This window comes from Microtus ochrogaster, chromosome X, assembly GCF_000317375.1.
Source record: "Microtus ochrogaster isolate Prairie Vole_2 chromosome X, MicOch1.0, whole genome shotgun sequence".
NCBI lineage: Eukaryota > Metazoa > Chordata > Mammalia > Rodentia > Cricetidae > Microtus > Microtus ochrogaster.
The window spans coordinates 57806280-57820912 of NC_022026.1; the positions used below are offsets into that span (position 1 = coordinate 57806280).

The window sequence follows — 14633 nt, forward strand, 5'->3', positions numbered from 1 at the left end:
TTTTTTTTTTTTTTTTTTTTAAACCACTTCCTACACAACAGAGCTCCAGGAAAGAGAGGACTGTCTGGGGAAGTATTGATGAGTCTGTTGGGAAGGGGAGTCTTTAGCTGTCCTTTGGGTAGAACAGAAAAAGCTTCAACTTGGCATGGTAAAGCTTTCCCTGCTTTCATTAATTTTTCTTGGTTTCCCTTCTGTAAATCCTTGCATTCTTTGCCACAACTATTGGGCTTCCCACTTCCAGACTTCCTTCCCAGTCTCTTATACCTTGCAAGTATATGAGAGAGAACCCACAGGCAGCCTTTCAAGCCTGGTGAGTGAGTAAGAGATGCAGATGCATGTTCCTTTGTCTTTCCTGCAGTGTCTTCTATGACTCTGAGAGAACAGACATTGACAGCCTAAACTATTAGTCCCTGCCAGAACCAGAGCTGAGCTACCCTGTATGGGTATTCACTGATGGGGTCAGACTTAGAGATCAAATGTCTTGTTAGTAAGTCAGGGCCAGAATTCATATGCCCACCTTACAGATAAGAAAACAAACTGAGAAGGAAAGGTAATAAGATTTCATAGCTAGTAACTAGTAGAGCTACAATGTGAACCCAGGTCTTTTGACTTCAGGTCCTGTGTGGTTGCCAGAACTCTGGGTTATATGTCCTGCCTAGGGAAGGGTGGTGATGCGGGTGTATAGAAGGTTTGTGGTTAACTGTTTTGAGCTTTTTATAATTCTCAAAATCCTAACACTTTACTGTTGGGAAAGACTTAGAAGAAGTTTATAAGGGTGTGTACATGAGGCCTTGCATGTGGGCTTGAGGGGTCCTTATGCCCTGTTATAAGTCTTGGGGAGAGTTGGAAGTGGATCCATTTATATGTTTGCCAGGTTAATGGATCTGAGGTGTCAAGAAATATTAATGGAGCACTGAGCGGGTTTAGGTTCCCTCTGGTCATACATTAAAGTGGGATAACCCAAATTCCTTTTCTCTTTCTATTCTAGGATTGGCAACCACCCTTTGCTGTGGAAGTGGACAACTTCAGATTTACGCCCCGAATCCAGAGGTTGAATGAACTGGAGGTGAGATTTGGAAGGGTTTAAGTGTACCCAGGACATAAAAGAGGCTTTGGAGTTCCCAGATGTAAGGGCAAAGACAATTCACTTTTTTTTTTTTTTTTAAAAAATTTGGCTTTTTGAGACAATTTCTCTTTGTAGCTCTGGGTGTCCTAGAACTTCTATGTACACCAAACTGGCCTTGAACTCACAGAAATTTGCCTGCTTCTTGGCCACCCCCCCCACCCCCCCCATACTGGGATTAAAAGCGTGTGAGACCAAAGGCTGGAGATGTTCCTTTCCCATAAAACTTTTCTACTTATGAATTTTCCCTGTCAATACCTGTCCTACCTACCTGGGTCAACAAAAGGTAGCTGTGTGGCTGGCTGAAACCTCCTTGATCAGCTCAGTGTGGCCTCATATATCTAATTTATCCATGGCTTTGTGTTTCCTACCTTCCTTTTTTGATACTTAGAAGAGTGGATGGTTGTGTCGAAGAGCAAAAACAGCACAAGAACTGGTCTGTGTAGAGGCTGGAATGGTTAGAGACATGGACAGGGGTCAGGCAGGTAGCCTTTTCCCTCCCTTTTGTTCTGTACAGGACGTCTGGGCCCCTAGGACAGGTGGTATTTTTCAATGGAGCTTGAGAATGCCCTGGGATGGTGAGAGTGGGTGTCCTAAAGCTGGTTTTAGGCACGCACGGTCCTGGAGTTTTCCATAGAAGATACAAGTTAGATGCATGTTCCCTTCCCACTCCTCCTCCAGTAATATGTGTCTTTGAGCCTTTTTCAGTATTCTAGTGGAGTATTGGGCCCAGCTGAATACTGCTACCCCCAAATTTGCTTTTTTTTAAGACCATAATTCTTCAGCATTGGCACTATTAACAATTTGGATCAGATCGATCGATTGATCTGTCTGTCTGTCTATCTATCTATCTGTTTTGGTCATGGGGTAGTTGTATGTGGATATACATGGAGCATAAAATTGTTCTCCATTGAGAATTACTGCCCTAAACTCAGTCTAGATACTGTTCAAGTCAGAACCAGAGTTAATCTCTTGTGAGTAGTGTGAGTTCCTTAGAAAAATAAAATCTGACCAGGTTTTTGGCTGGTATAGCTGTGGACAGGTATTACCTAGCACTGAACAAGCGTAGGTCTTCTAGAGTTTTCCTGCTAGTTAATAAGGGAAGGAGCAGAGGTGAGGCCAAGTTTATAAAGGTAAGGGGTGGGTTCGTATGGATGGTGTTCTTAATCCCATTAGGATTTTCACTGCCAAGGAACTTTAGTTCATTTCTTACCTTGGGTACACCTTAGTTCTTCTCTACCTAGGACTCAGAGGACTGACTAGAAAAGGGCCTCTGTCTCAAGTGATTTGTTTTTGTTTTTTGAGACAGGGTTTCTTTGTAGCTTTGGGGCCTGTCCCAGAACTAGCTCTTGTAGACCAGGCTGGCCTCGAACTCTCAGAGATCTGCCTGCCTCTGCCTCCCGAGTGCTGGGATTAAAGGTGTGCGCCACCACTGCTGGGCATTTCTGAAGTTTCTAGAGGGTCTTAACCGTTCTTCTTAATTAAGTCCATATCTCTGGGGTAAGTGTATTATTTTCCTTTTCCCATTTTTGTTTTCAAAACAGTGTCTCAAGTAACCCAGGCAGGCCTCAAATCTGCTATGTAATGGAGTCTGGAGTTTAACTCCTCATCTTCCTGCCTCTGCCTTTCAAGTGCTGGATTACAAGTGTGAGCTACCAAACCTGGCACTTATTTTCTAATAAAAATATATGTGGTGCAGTGAGTGCTACGCATTTGCTCAATCAGCAAATCAGTGGAGAGAAGGCTAAGCTTAGAGTTACTTGATTATTTATGTATCTTAGTTCTTGTTGTGTGACTTAACTCTTTTCTGGCCCTATTTCTTCATCTGTATAAGACATAATAATACACAAACAACCTTGTCAAGAGAATGAGACAAAGACTATTACGACCTTTTAGAAAATGAGAAAAAAGTGGGGCCAAGCACTGTCTTGAGCCCAGAGCTCATTTCACTCGAAGTCTACTCTGTTCCCTTTCTCCCCTAAGTTTGAGCCAGAAAATGGGACACTGCAGAGTGTGGGGGGTGGGATGGAGTGTTGGTGGTAATGGATGGGTGGTGGTAGGAGGTGGCCGGTGTTTTTGAGCCATTTCTTCTTTAGGCCCAGACAAGAGTGAAACTGAACTATTTGGACCAGATTGCCAAATTCTGGGAGATCCAGGGCTCATCCTTAAAGATTCCCAATGTAGAACGGCGCATCTTGGACCTCTATAGCCTCAGCAAAGTAAGAACAGGTTTTTCTCTATCTCAATAAACCCTTGCTATGCTAGGACCCCTTCTGGTTTGGATGTTGGGTCTCTGGGCTGTATGGAAGGGGTGGACTGGTAGCACAACAGAATATTTTCCCACCTCTTACAGCAGTTTGAGATTGGGAGAAGCGAGAGGCTGCAGTTGTCTTTCTTATCTTTCTGTAGACCTGCTGCTGGATGTTCACATCCATCATGGCCCTTTTTGCTCTTCCTTGCAGATTGTGGTGGAAGAAGGTGGTTATGAAACTATCTGTAAGGATCGTCGGTGGGCTCGTGTGGCCCAGCGCCTCAACTACCCACCTGGCAAAAACATCGGTTCCCTGCTACGCTCTCACTATGAACGCATTGTTTATCCCTATGAAATGTATCAGTCTGGAGCCAACCTTGTGGTAAGGATGCCAGGCTATGGTGGAGTAAAAAAAGTCTTTATCCTCAGGCACATATTGGTACACTTCTTTTTTTTTTTTTGTTTATTTGTTTATATTTGACACAGGGTCTTTATATGTGGCAGGCTGGCCTAGTAGTCACCACGCAGCTAGCCCACTTACCATGTAGCTCAGACTACACTTAAAACTCCTCTGCTGGGAAGTCCAGAGGTAACTAATAAGTCCTCCTACTTCAGTCCCCCAACTAGATTTCAACTGCCGTGCCCTTGCTGTCTTAGAATCTTCTTCTTCTTTTTTTTTTTAAATTATTTATTTTTATTTTATGTGCATTGGTGTTTTGCCTGCATATATATCTGTGTGAAGGTGTTGGATCCCCTGGAACTGGAGTTACAGACAGTTATGAATTGCCATGTGGGTGATGGGAATTGAACCCAGGTCTTCTGGAAGAACAGCCAGTGAACCACTGAGCCATCTCTCCAAACCCTTAGATTCTTTTTTATTTTCTTTTGAAGCAGGGTCCTCTTATAGCCCAAGCTGGTCTCAAACTTTGTTTGTTTTTTTGGTTTTTTGAGACAGGGTTTCTCTGTGGTTTTGGAGCCTGTCCTGGAACTAGCTCTTGTAGACCGGGCTGGTCTCGAACTCACAAGATCTGCCTGCCTCTGCCTCCCTAGTGCTGGGATTACAGGCGTGCGCCACCACTGCCCGGCAAACTGGTCTTAAACTTTGTAGGCAAGGATCAGTTTGAATTCTTAATCCTCCTGCTTCCACCTTTCAGGTCACTGAAATTACAGGCATGCACTACCATACTAAGTTTAAGCAATACTGGGGATCAAACTCTGGCTATATCCATGTTATATATAATTTACCAATTGAGTTGTGTCTCCACATCCTTACCTTGAACTTTATAAATTACATTTAAAATTATGGTATGTACATACATGCACATGGAGGTCAGAGGATGATTTTCAGGATTTCATTCTCTTCTTCCACTGTGTGGGTCCATGGGATTGAACTGAGATTATTCTCAGTCTTGACAGCAGGTATCCACTGATACATCTTGCTTGTCCCTTGGCCTTGAACTCTTGATCCTCTTTTTCTCAGCCACTCAAGTGCTAGGATTACAAATGTTTACCACCATATAACTTATATTTTATATATAACATATATCTTAGCTTTTTTTTTTAAGATTTATTTTTGTATACGGTTGTGTATACTGTTGTTCTGTCTTCATGCCAGAAGAGGGCACCAGATATTATAGATGGCTGTGCGCCACCATGTGGTTGCTAGGAGTTGAACTCCGGACCTTTGGGAGAGCAACCTCTGAGTCTTCTCTCCAGTCCCCATACTAATACTCTTAATAGGACTGGTTCCATGTACTGGAGACTGGGAAACTAGACCTTACTCTTTCCTAGTGGTACTTTTTTTTTTTTTTTACCTTTTTATAGTTTTTATGTTGTCTATTGTCGAGCCCTATAGTTATCTGCTGAACCCCTGAGTTGAGTACAACTGCGGGGGTGGGGTGGGGAGAGCCTTGTCAGTGGCAGGAAGATGACTCATTGGGTTAAGGTGCTTCCTTCCAAGCCTAGTGACCTGAGTTTGACCTGGAATGCACAAGGTAGAAAGAGAACTGACTCTCTGACCTTCACATACTAACTGTGGCTTGGATGCTACACATACAAGGGAATGTTAAAAAAGAAAAGGAAAAGGAATTCTGAAAGTATGTAAGGTGTCAGTGACAAAGACCAGTTGAACTGGGGCTATTAGTTTGGTCAGGGGTCTAGGCTACAACTTTGGCCATTGGGTGGAGGTGAAAGGACAATCTTGCTTAGGGGACTGAAACTCCATGCTCTGGACCTAACTCTTAACTTATCCCTAGCAGTGTAACACACGTCCATTTGATAATGAGGAAAAAGACAAGGAATATAAACCCCATAGCATCCCTCTTCGACAGTCTGTACAGCCTTCCAAGTTCAACAGTTATGGACGACGGGCAAAGAGACTACAGCCTGATGTGAGTACTTTTCTTATTGCCACTTAACAGGGGCTTTGGAGTAGGAAGAATGCTGCTTGCTGACTGAAGCTATGCACTCTTTTGTGCTCTTAAACATTTGGAGATCTGTTTGTACTGTACTTTTTGTTTTTTTTTTGAGACAGGGTTTCTCTGTAGCTTTGGAACCTGTCCTGAAATTCACTCTGTAGACCAGGCTGGCCTTGAACTGACAGAGTTCCTCCACCTGTCTCCCTCCCAGGTGCTGGGATTAAAGGTGCATTACTACTACATGGCCTGTACTGTACGTTTTTATATGTCTGCTCTTTGTGCCTGGTTTCTTCCTTTCTTCGAAGTCTTCTTATTTCTATACCCTGCCTTCAGGCGGAGAAGATTACGTACCATACTTTTGGGGGGGGTGGCATGAAGGGGACAACAGAGAACAGTATATACATAATGTGTTCATTGAGGAATTTTTTGTTTGGTTGTGAAAGACCCCCAGTGCTGGGGAGACACTCACTCAAGTCTCAGGATAACACGACCCCCCCAGTCGAGAGACTGTCCTTGCTACAATCACATGAGGCTTTATTCGATGAGACAGGAACCAGTGCACTGGGGCCGAGACTCATAACCCACACAGGGGAAGAGTTTCACTCCGAGTGACCTGGAGAAGGGTTTTTTTTTTGTTTGTTTGTTTGTTTTTTTCAAGACAGGGTTTCTCTGTGGTTTTGGAGCCTGTCCTGGAACTAGCTCTTCTAGACCAGGCCGGGCTCGAACTCACAGAGATCCGCCTGCCTCTGCCTCCCGAGTGCTGGGATTAAAGGCGTGCGCCACCACCGCCCAGCTTGGAGAAGGGGTTTTTATAGGAAGAAACCACAGCCCAGTAATCCGAAAGGGGCAGGGAGGGTGTCACAGAAAATCACAAGGGAGCAACTCCCTGCCTCTGAAGATCACTCAAGGTCATAATCAGCTAGTTTCTGAAACACGGTATCCCAAAAATACCTAATGATAATCACAAGTGGGGGGAACGGGGACACACGGACACGGGACTCCCTGTTTCTCAAGATTACAATCTAACTTTATCTTCAGCTAGTTCCTGAAACACAGTCACTGAACTGGCTAATCCTGGATTTCTGATTCTTCTCTTCCTGCTTATATTTTCGGCTATTTTCTTCCTGCTGGGGGGGGGTCTGGATTTATCCAGGTCTTTCAGTTGGGGTTCCCCTCCCCCCCCAGACAGGGTTTTCCTGTAGCTTTGGAGCCTGTCCTGGAACTAACTCTTGTAGACCAGGCTGGTCTCGAACTCACAGAGATCCTCCTGCTTCTGCCTCCCAAGTGCTGGGATTAAAGGCGTGCACCACCACCGCCCGTCTCTCACTGAGAAATATTAATATTTATTTATTTATTATGTATACAGTATTCTGTCTGTATGCCTGAAGGCCAGAAGAGGGCGCCAGACCTCTTTACAGATGGTTGTGAGCCACCATGTGGTTGCTGGGAATTGAACTCAGGACCTTTGGAAAAGCAGGCAATGCTCTTAACCACTGAGCCATCTCTCCAGGCCCCAAGAAATATTAATTTAGCAGGCCATATTAATGTCAATTTTTTTTTTTTTTTTTTTTTGAGACAGGGTCTTACTTTGTACCTTTGACCAGTCTAAAACTTGCTGTGTAGACCTGGATGGCCTCAGACTCTCAGAGATCTACCTGTCTCTACCTCCCAAGTGCTGGGTTAAAGGCTGCATGTACCTCCTACATATAGCAATAATGCTACTTTTTATTTTTTTTGAAAGTTTTTTAAATGTTTTTAATTGAAATTGACTTATTTACACAATTTTTCCCTTTCCTTCCTTCATCTTCTCCCAGGTATCTTCCTTCAAACTATGACCCCTCTCAAGTTGATAACCTCTTTTTCTTTGATTATATTTTTTGTGTATGTTCATGCATATATGCAGTAAATATACATATAAATATATGATCTCAAAGCTGGTCACTTTGCATTGGAAAGTCAGATAAAGGGGCTCATCCCTGGGAGAAGCTAATTCTCCTCGCAATCAGCATTTGCCTGTAGTTTGTGTGGGCCAGCCATGATAATCTAAGTCTGGGGAGAAAGGAAGTTCTTTACTTCCTCTAACCATTATCACCTGGGACTCTGGCCATGGATGAATTTAAATGGGGTCTAGAGTCTCAATAGTTTACCCTGAGACAATGCCTGCCAGGCTGAGATTACCTGATCCCCACCCAAGAGCAGACTATTCAAAGGAAATTCCTGGCATTCCAAGGATTGTAAATAGAAACACCTGCCAGTACTTTACCAGGACACCCCTAGACAAATGTCAGTCAGGGGTCCTGAACCTCAGAGACCCCTCACCCCCACCTTCACTATTATAAAATCCCAATTCTAATTGAGCTCGGGGCTCTCCAGATATTCCAATATGTTGGACATGGGGAGAGACCGAGTTTGCAAACTTGGTTAAAATAAAGGCTCTTTGCTTTTACATATGGGACTCGGTCTCCTTTGTTGGCTTTCATGGGGACCCACTGATTTGGGCTTAATATAGTTCTTTGTCTAGGAATGGAACACCATGGAATTCGCCTCCCTCCCCCATGTTAACATGTTCATTGATATTACCATTCTGGTCTTAAGCAGTCTTTTTTGCTTTGTTTGTTTGTTTTGGTTTTTTTTTTTTTTTTTTTTTTTTTTTCGAGACAGGGTTTCTCTGTGGCTTTGGAGCCTGTCCTGGAACTAGCTCTGTAGACCCGGCTGGTCTCGAACTCACAGAGATCCGCCTGCCTCTGCCTCCCAAGTGCTGGGATTAAAGGCGTGCACTACCACACCTGGCTTATGCAGCCATTTTTAGGAGAGACTTTCACAGCAGATTTCCTATTGTTCTGGCTCTTAGAATCTTTCCATCCCTCCTTCACAATATTCCCTGAGCTGTAGATGCAAGAACTATGATGTAGATTTATCCACTGGGGCTGGGCTCCCCACAGTCCATTGACCTTTCTTCATTATGTCCAGTTGTGGTTTTCTGTGATGGTTTTCATTTGCTGTAAAGAGAGGCTTCCTTGATAAGGGATGAATAGCTTCTTAGAATAACTATTTGAGAAAAGTGGTTCGAGTACCACTCTGCTTCTTCAAATATGTTATCTTCAAGTTATGAGATAGAAATTAATATTTTTATTTTATGGTTGGCAACACTGAGAGTCTGCCTTTAATTCCTTTTCAGTTTTCTTTTAATTTTTTTTTTAAAGCGCATCAAACACGCCTAGACATTATTTATTATATGTCACAAACCTACAGACCCCCTCAGTAAACCCTCCTTGGGGCCCAGCCCCAGCAATTTAAAGCTGAAGACCTGGACTTTTTTTCTTTTTAGAGTTTTATGTGTATGGGTGTTTAGTTGCATATGTGTTTATGTACCATGTGTGTGCCTGTGGATTCCAGGAGAGAGTGTTAGATTCCTTGGAACTGGGGTTGTAGATGGATTGTTAGCTGCTATTTGGATGCTGAGGATTGATCCTGAGTTCTCTGGAGGAGCAGCCAGTGCTTTTCACTGAGTCATCTCTCCAAACCCTAGATTTGTTTTTTTAATTATGTGTATCCACATGTGTTTTTGTGGAGACATATGAACATGTGAGTATAATTGCCCACAGAGGCCAGAAGGAAGAGTCTGATTCTTTGGAGCTGGAGTTACAGGTGATTATGAGCTGCCTGCATGGGTCTCTAGCTCCTGAAATTTTTATATTTGAAAATTTTATATATATATATACAGTATATCTTGATCATATATACCTTTCAACCCCCCACTTCTTCTAGGATACTTATCATGTCTCCCAACTTCATATCTTCCTTTTACACTTTTTAATTAATTAATTGAGGTTTTTTGATTTTTTGAGTTCTTTAAATTTTTTTCTTTTGGTTTTTCGAGACAGGGTTTCTGAAGCTTTGGAGCCTGTCCTGGAACTAGCTCTTGTAGACCAGGCTGGCCTCAAACTCACAGAGATCTGCCTGCCTCTGCCTCCCGAGTGCTGGGAGTAAAGGCGTGCACCACTACTGCCTGGCTTGAATTCTGTAAAATTTGTGTTGCTCATTTGCACAAGGGTGCGTGGTCATCCACCAGGGCATGAAGAACCTACCAGTTGCCTCTCTCCTTTCCTTGGCAACTGTCAACTACTAATAGCTTCTCAGCTAGAGATGGGACCTCATAAATCCCTAAATTTTTTCATTATTATTATTAGATTTGGGGTGTGTGTATGTTTGTGCATGTACATATCTGTATATTCCTGCTTTGGCAAACATATACTAAAGGGCAATTTACTGGAGTTGGTTTTTCCCTTGTACCACCTGGGTCCCAGAGTTTCAGGCTTGATGGCAAGTAAGCGCCTTAACCTTCTGAGTCATCTTGTTGGCCCTTTAAAATTAAGACTTAGAGCCAGACAGTGACGTACGCTTTTAATCCCAGCACTTAGGAGGTAGAGGCAGATGGATTTCTGTGAGTTCGAGGCCAGCCTGGTCTACATAGTGAGTTCCAGGACAGCCAGGACTGTTGCACAGAGAAACCCTGTCTTGAAAAACCAAAAAAAAAAACAAAAACAAAAACAAAAACAAAACAAACAAATTTAGGACTTATCCCTAGTCTTCAAACAGTAACTCTGAATTCTTGCTGTGGCCCATCTGTGCATAAGTTCTTGGCACAAACTCTGTGTGTGTGTGTGTGTGTAGATACAGATATATAGACTATAGATATAGTCTGAACTTTTAGTGTGTGGCAGCCTGTTCCAGATAGTATTATTTTTTTTATTAATTAATTAATTAATTAATTAATTTATTATGTATACAATAGTCTGTCTGCAGGCCAGAAGAGGGCACCAGACCTCATTACAGATGGTTGTGAGCCACCATATGGTTGCCGGGAATTGAACTCAGGACCTTTGGAAGAGCAGGCAATGCTCTTAACCACTGAGCCATCTCTCCAGCCCCCAGATAGTATTGTTGATTCATTTTGTTTCCTGCTTTCTTTGTAGCCGGAACCCACAGAGGAAGACATTGAGAAAAATCCAGAACTAAAGAAGCTACAGATATATGGAGCAGGTCCCAAGATGATGGGGCTAGGTCTTATGGCCAAGGATAAGACTCTTCGGAAAAAAGGTAAGGCCTAAGATACTGGGGATGATTTCAGGACTGTTAATGTCTCAGAATTAAATTTGGAACCACTTTTCTCTCTATAGATAAGGAAGGACTTGAGTGTCCCCCCACTGTGGTGGTAAAGGAAGAATTAGGTGGGGATGTGAAGATGGAATCAGCCTCACCCAAGACCTTCCTAGAAGGCAAGGAGGAACTGAGTCATAGTCCCGAGCCCTGTACCAAGATGACCATGAGGCTGCGAAGGAACCACAGCAATGCCCAGTTTGTAAGGACCCAGCCCTGACTTCCTAGAGCTCTGCTTCTCATCCCTTCAGTGAGCATTTCTCCAGCATGGCACTGGACTAGGTTGCATTAAGTAGAAAAGTGGGTCTAGAGAGCCCTGTCTGCAGGTAGCTTACTTAAGTGGGGAAAACAAGGCCAGCTAAATTGGAACAAAGAACAAGAGTACACAGCTACTGTCCACAAAGTGCTAGAAGGGTCCAGAGATGACTCTTACTGTCCAGTGCTTCAGGATAAAGGCTAAAATCTTCATTATCGTCATTGTCATGCATGATCCAGTCCCTGTTGACCTCTAACCTCATTGCCCTGCGCTGCCTACCTCACTTCTCTGCTATAGCTGTTCTGAACTACTTGTAGGTATATTCATTTTTTTTTATTATTAAGGAGATGAGCCTTTATTTCTTTTGTAATCCTGCATTCCTTGCACATATGGTTCCTTCTGCCTCAAGGAATTTCTCTTTGTGCTCTGCTTCAGTTGCCAAACACTGGTTTCCTTTCAAGTTTCAGTTAGCTTCAAATGTCCCCTTCAGGGGGGCTGGAGAGAGGATTCAGAGGTTAAGAGCACTGGCAGGGGTTCTGAGTTCAATTCTCACAGCCATCTATAATGAGATCTGGTGCTCTCTTCTGGGGAATAGGCATACATGCAGACGGAACACTGTATACATAATATAAATGTAAAAAAAAAAACTGTCCCCTTCAGAATGAAGTACTCCCTGGAAGTCCTCCCTCACCTCTAAGTAATATGAGTGCTATTTCCTTCTCTAGGTTCCCATAGTATTTCTTACTGGCTACTATGACAGTTTTCAGTTTTTATGAACATTCTAGTACTATGTGCCCTTTGAAGGCAGTTACCAGCTCTTCCACATCTCTGTGCCATAGAGTGCAATGCTTATTGAATGAATAAAATGAGAAGATTGAAGACTAATAAGACTGCTCTCGCGGGGCAGTGGTGATGTGAACCTTTAATTGTAGGAGGCAGAGGCACGCAGATCTCTGAATTCAAGGCCAGCCTAGTCTATAGAACTAGTTGTAAGATAGCCAAGGCTACACAGAGAAACCCTGTCTGGAAAAAACAAAAAGAAAAGAAAAAAAGAAAAAGACTGCTTTCTCATCTGTCTTTTTTTTTTTTTTTTTTTTTTTTTTTCATTTTTCGAGAAGGGTTTCTCCGTAACTTTTTGGTTCCTTGTAGACCAGCAGGCTGGTCTCGAACTCACAGAGATCCGCCTGCCTCTGCCTCCCGAGTGCTGAGATTAAAGGCGTGTGCCACCACCACCCGGCTCTCATCTCTTCTTGTTTGGAGGAAATAGTGCATGCATGCAGCTGAACTCCAGACCTTGTATAGGGCTGTGAACAACCAAGCCATCAAACACCTCTGACTTCCAATGGAGAACTCTCTGGAATAGTATATTGCCTGGAGGGGCCTGTGTTTGAAGGCTGGGAAGGGCCTATATTGATATAACTCGTTGCTTCTCTCTGGCAGATTGAGTCATATGTGTGCCGAATGTGTTCCCGAGGAGATGAAGATGACAAACTTTTGCTGTGTGATGGTTGTGATGACAATTACCACATCTTTTGCCTGCTGCCTCCTTTGCCTGAGATCCCGAAAGGTGTCTGGAGGTGTCCAAAATGTGTCATGGCGGTAAGTCCTCTCCAGTCCATGTGAGATACCTTATTTTCCTGTGTGTAATCTAAGGGGAGGCTCCTACCTTAGCTATAGTATTATGTTTTTGGACTTTAGAGTGAGACGAGGCTTTGTGGAGCTTTGTGAGAAAGAGGAAGAGAAAATGTAATTTATACTCTTGTCCTGTGGGAGTTACCAGACTACCTATGGGGTGTTATGATTAGATGGACTGTATGTGATGATGAACTATGTGTCTCAACATTTAAGCAGATGTTAAAACATATTAGAAACCCTGAGTTGGGGCTGGAAAGATGGCTCAGAGGTTAAGAGCACTGCCTGCTCTTCCAGAGGTCCTGAGTTCAATTCCCAGCAACCACATGGCAGCTCACAAACATCTAGAATGAGATCCGCTGCCCTCTTCTGGCGTCTAGGCACACATGCAGGCAGAACACTATACATAATAAATAAATCTTTAAAGAAAAGTAAAAAGAAACTCTGAGTTGTAGTAGTTGACCAGATAGGAAAGGTGGCTTTTTGTTTGCTTGTTTGGTTTGTCATTTTGTTGATATAGTATCTCACTCTATAGTACAGACTGGCCTCAAACTCAGATCAATTCTCCTTCCTTAGTATTCCAGAACCTGGGATTATGGGTATGAGCTACCTACCATGCCCAGATCAAGGAAAATTAAGAGTAGTGATTACGGAAGATCTCAAGAATGAGCATTAAATGACAGAATTAACTATCTATAGATAGACCATTTAGCTCAAAGCTAGGGCTTTGATCGTGCTAAGGAAGTACTTTCTACCACTGAGCTCTATCTCCAGCCTGTGTCCTATTATTTAATTTATGTTTTGAACTCACTTTGTGGCCCAGGCAGGCCTTAAACTTGTAGTCCTCCTTCAGCCTCCCAAGTTAACTGGAATTGTGGGCTTGCACTATCAGTCCTGGCTAGAAAATAAAATAAAATCAATGTCCTTTTGATTTTCAAATATTTTCTTTTCTCCATCATATATATAATTACCTTTAAGACACTTAAAAAGTCTTGTTCTATACTTTATAAAGACTTTTATACCTCATACCCTTTCTGTAGTAAATGAATTAAAGATACAAAGTTTTCATCAAATAAGTATAATGATTACTTGCTTTCCTTCTGTTAGGGTATTTAGATTTGGCTGTAGAAGAGGTTCATTGGTGTTTCAGATAGGGAAACAGGATTTTGCAGGAACAGATATTCAGGAGAGATAGTGCCTAGGGCTGGTGGGTGTAGCGTAGTAAGGAAGAGACAGAGCAGCAGTGAGGGTTAAGTACTCAGGATGTCTGACAGATTCATTTCATGTCTTTCCTACCTTCATCCACATTCTCCATGCTCATCTATATTTCCCTCTGGGTTTCTGGAGGTCATACATTGGTGGTCCTGCCTTATTCTTGATAAGACAGGTGTGCACATGCATACATACAAAGGATGAAAAAGGACTAGGATACTGTACTGGTTCCAGCCTAGGCATTAAGGAAAAGTTTTCCTGAGCAATCTGCATCAAGTCACATTTTTATTGGTGAGATAATACAGCAACAGAAGAGCATATTGAAGTTAGAGCTCATGGTTTACTTTAGATAGTAAAGTCCTAGGAGAAGATCATGAACTGTAGTGATGAGGGAGGACTGTTGACAGGCTAGGAGACTGACACTGAGTTTCTGTGTTTTATTTTCTTTTTTTGGGTGGGGGGAATAGTGGTTGTGTTACTGGGGATCAAAATTAGGTTTTATGCACACTAGGAAAGTAATCTCCCACAGAACTAGATCCTCCGTCCGTCCTTCCTTCCTTCCGTCCTTCCTTCCTTCCTTCC

At 42.9% G+C, this 14633-nt stretch overlaps 1 protein-coding gene across 6 annotated transcripts in view; it reads left to right on the forward strand.

Moving 5' to 3' along the window:
- The window catches only part of Kdm5c (lysine demethylase 5C), a 41797-nt gene that overhangs the window by 3319 nt on the left and 23845 nt on the right, over positions 1-14633 (forward strand). For 4 of the 6 annotated variants that reach the window (XM_026784770.1, XM_026784772.1, XM_005358893.2 and 1 more), the window contains exons 2-8: positions 989-1066; positions 3220-3342; positions 3586-3756; positions 5630-5764; positions 10768-10891; positions 10972-11153; positions 12648-12806. In XM_026784770.1, the coding sequence (XP_026640571.1) occupies positions 989-1066; positions 3220-3342; positions 3586-3756; positions 5630-5764; positions 10768-10891; positions 10972-11153; positions 12648-12806 (972 nt within the window). The remainder of the gene's footprint in view (positions 1-988; positions 1067-3219; positions 3343-3585; positions 3757-5629; positions 5765-10767; positions 10892-10971; positions 11154-12647; positions 12807-14633) is intronic. The other 2 variants (XM_005358894.3, XM_026784771.1) reach the window with 1 other exon arrangement.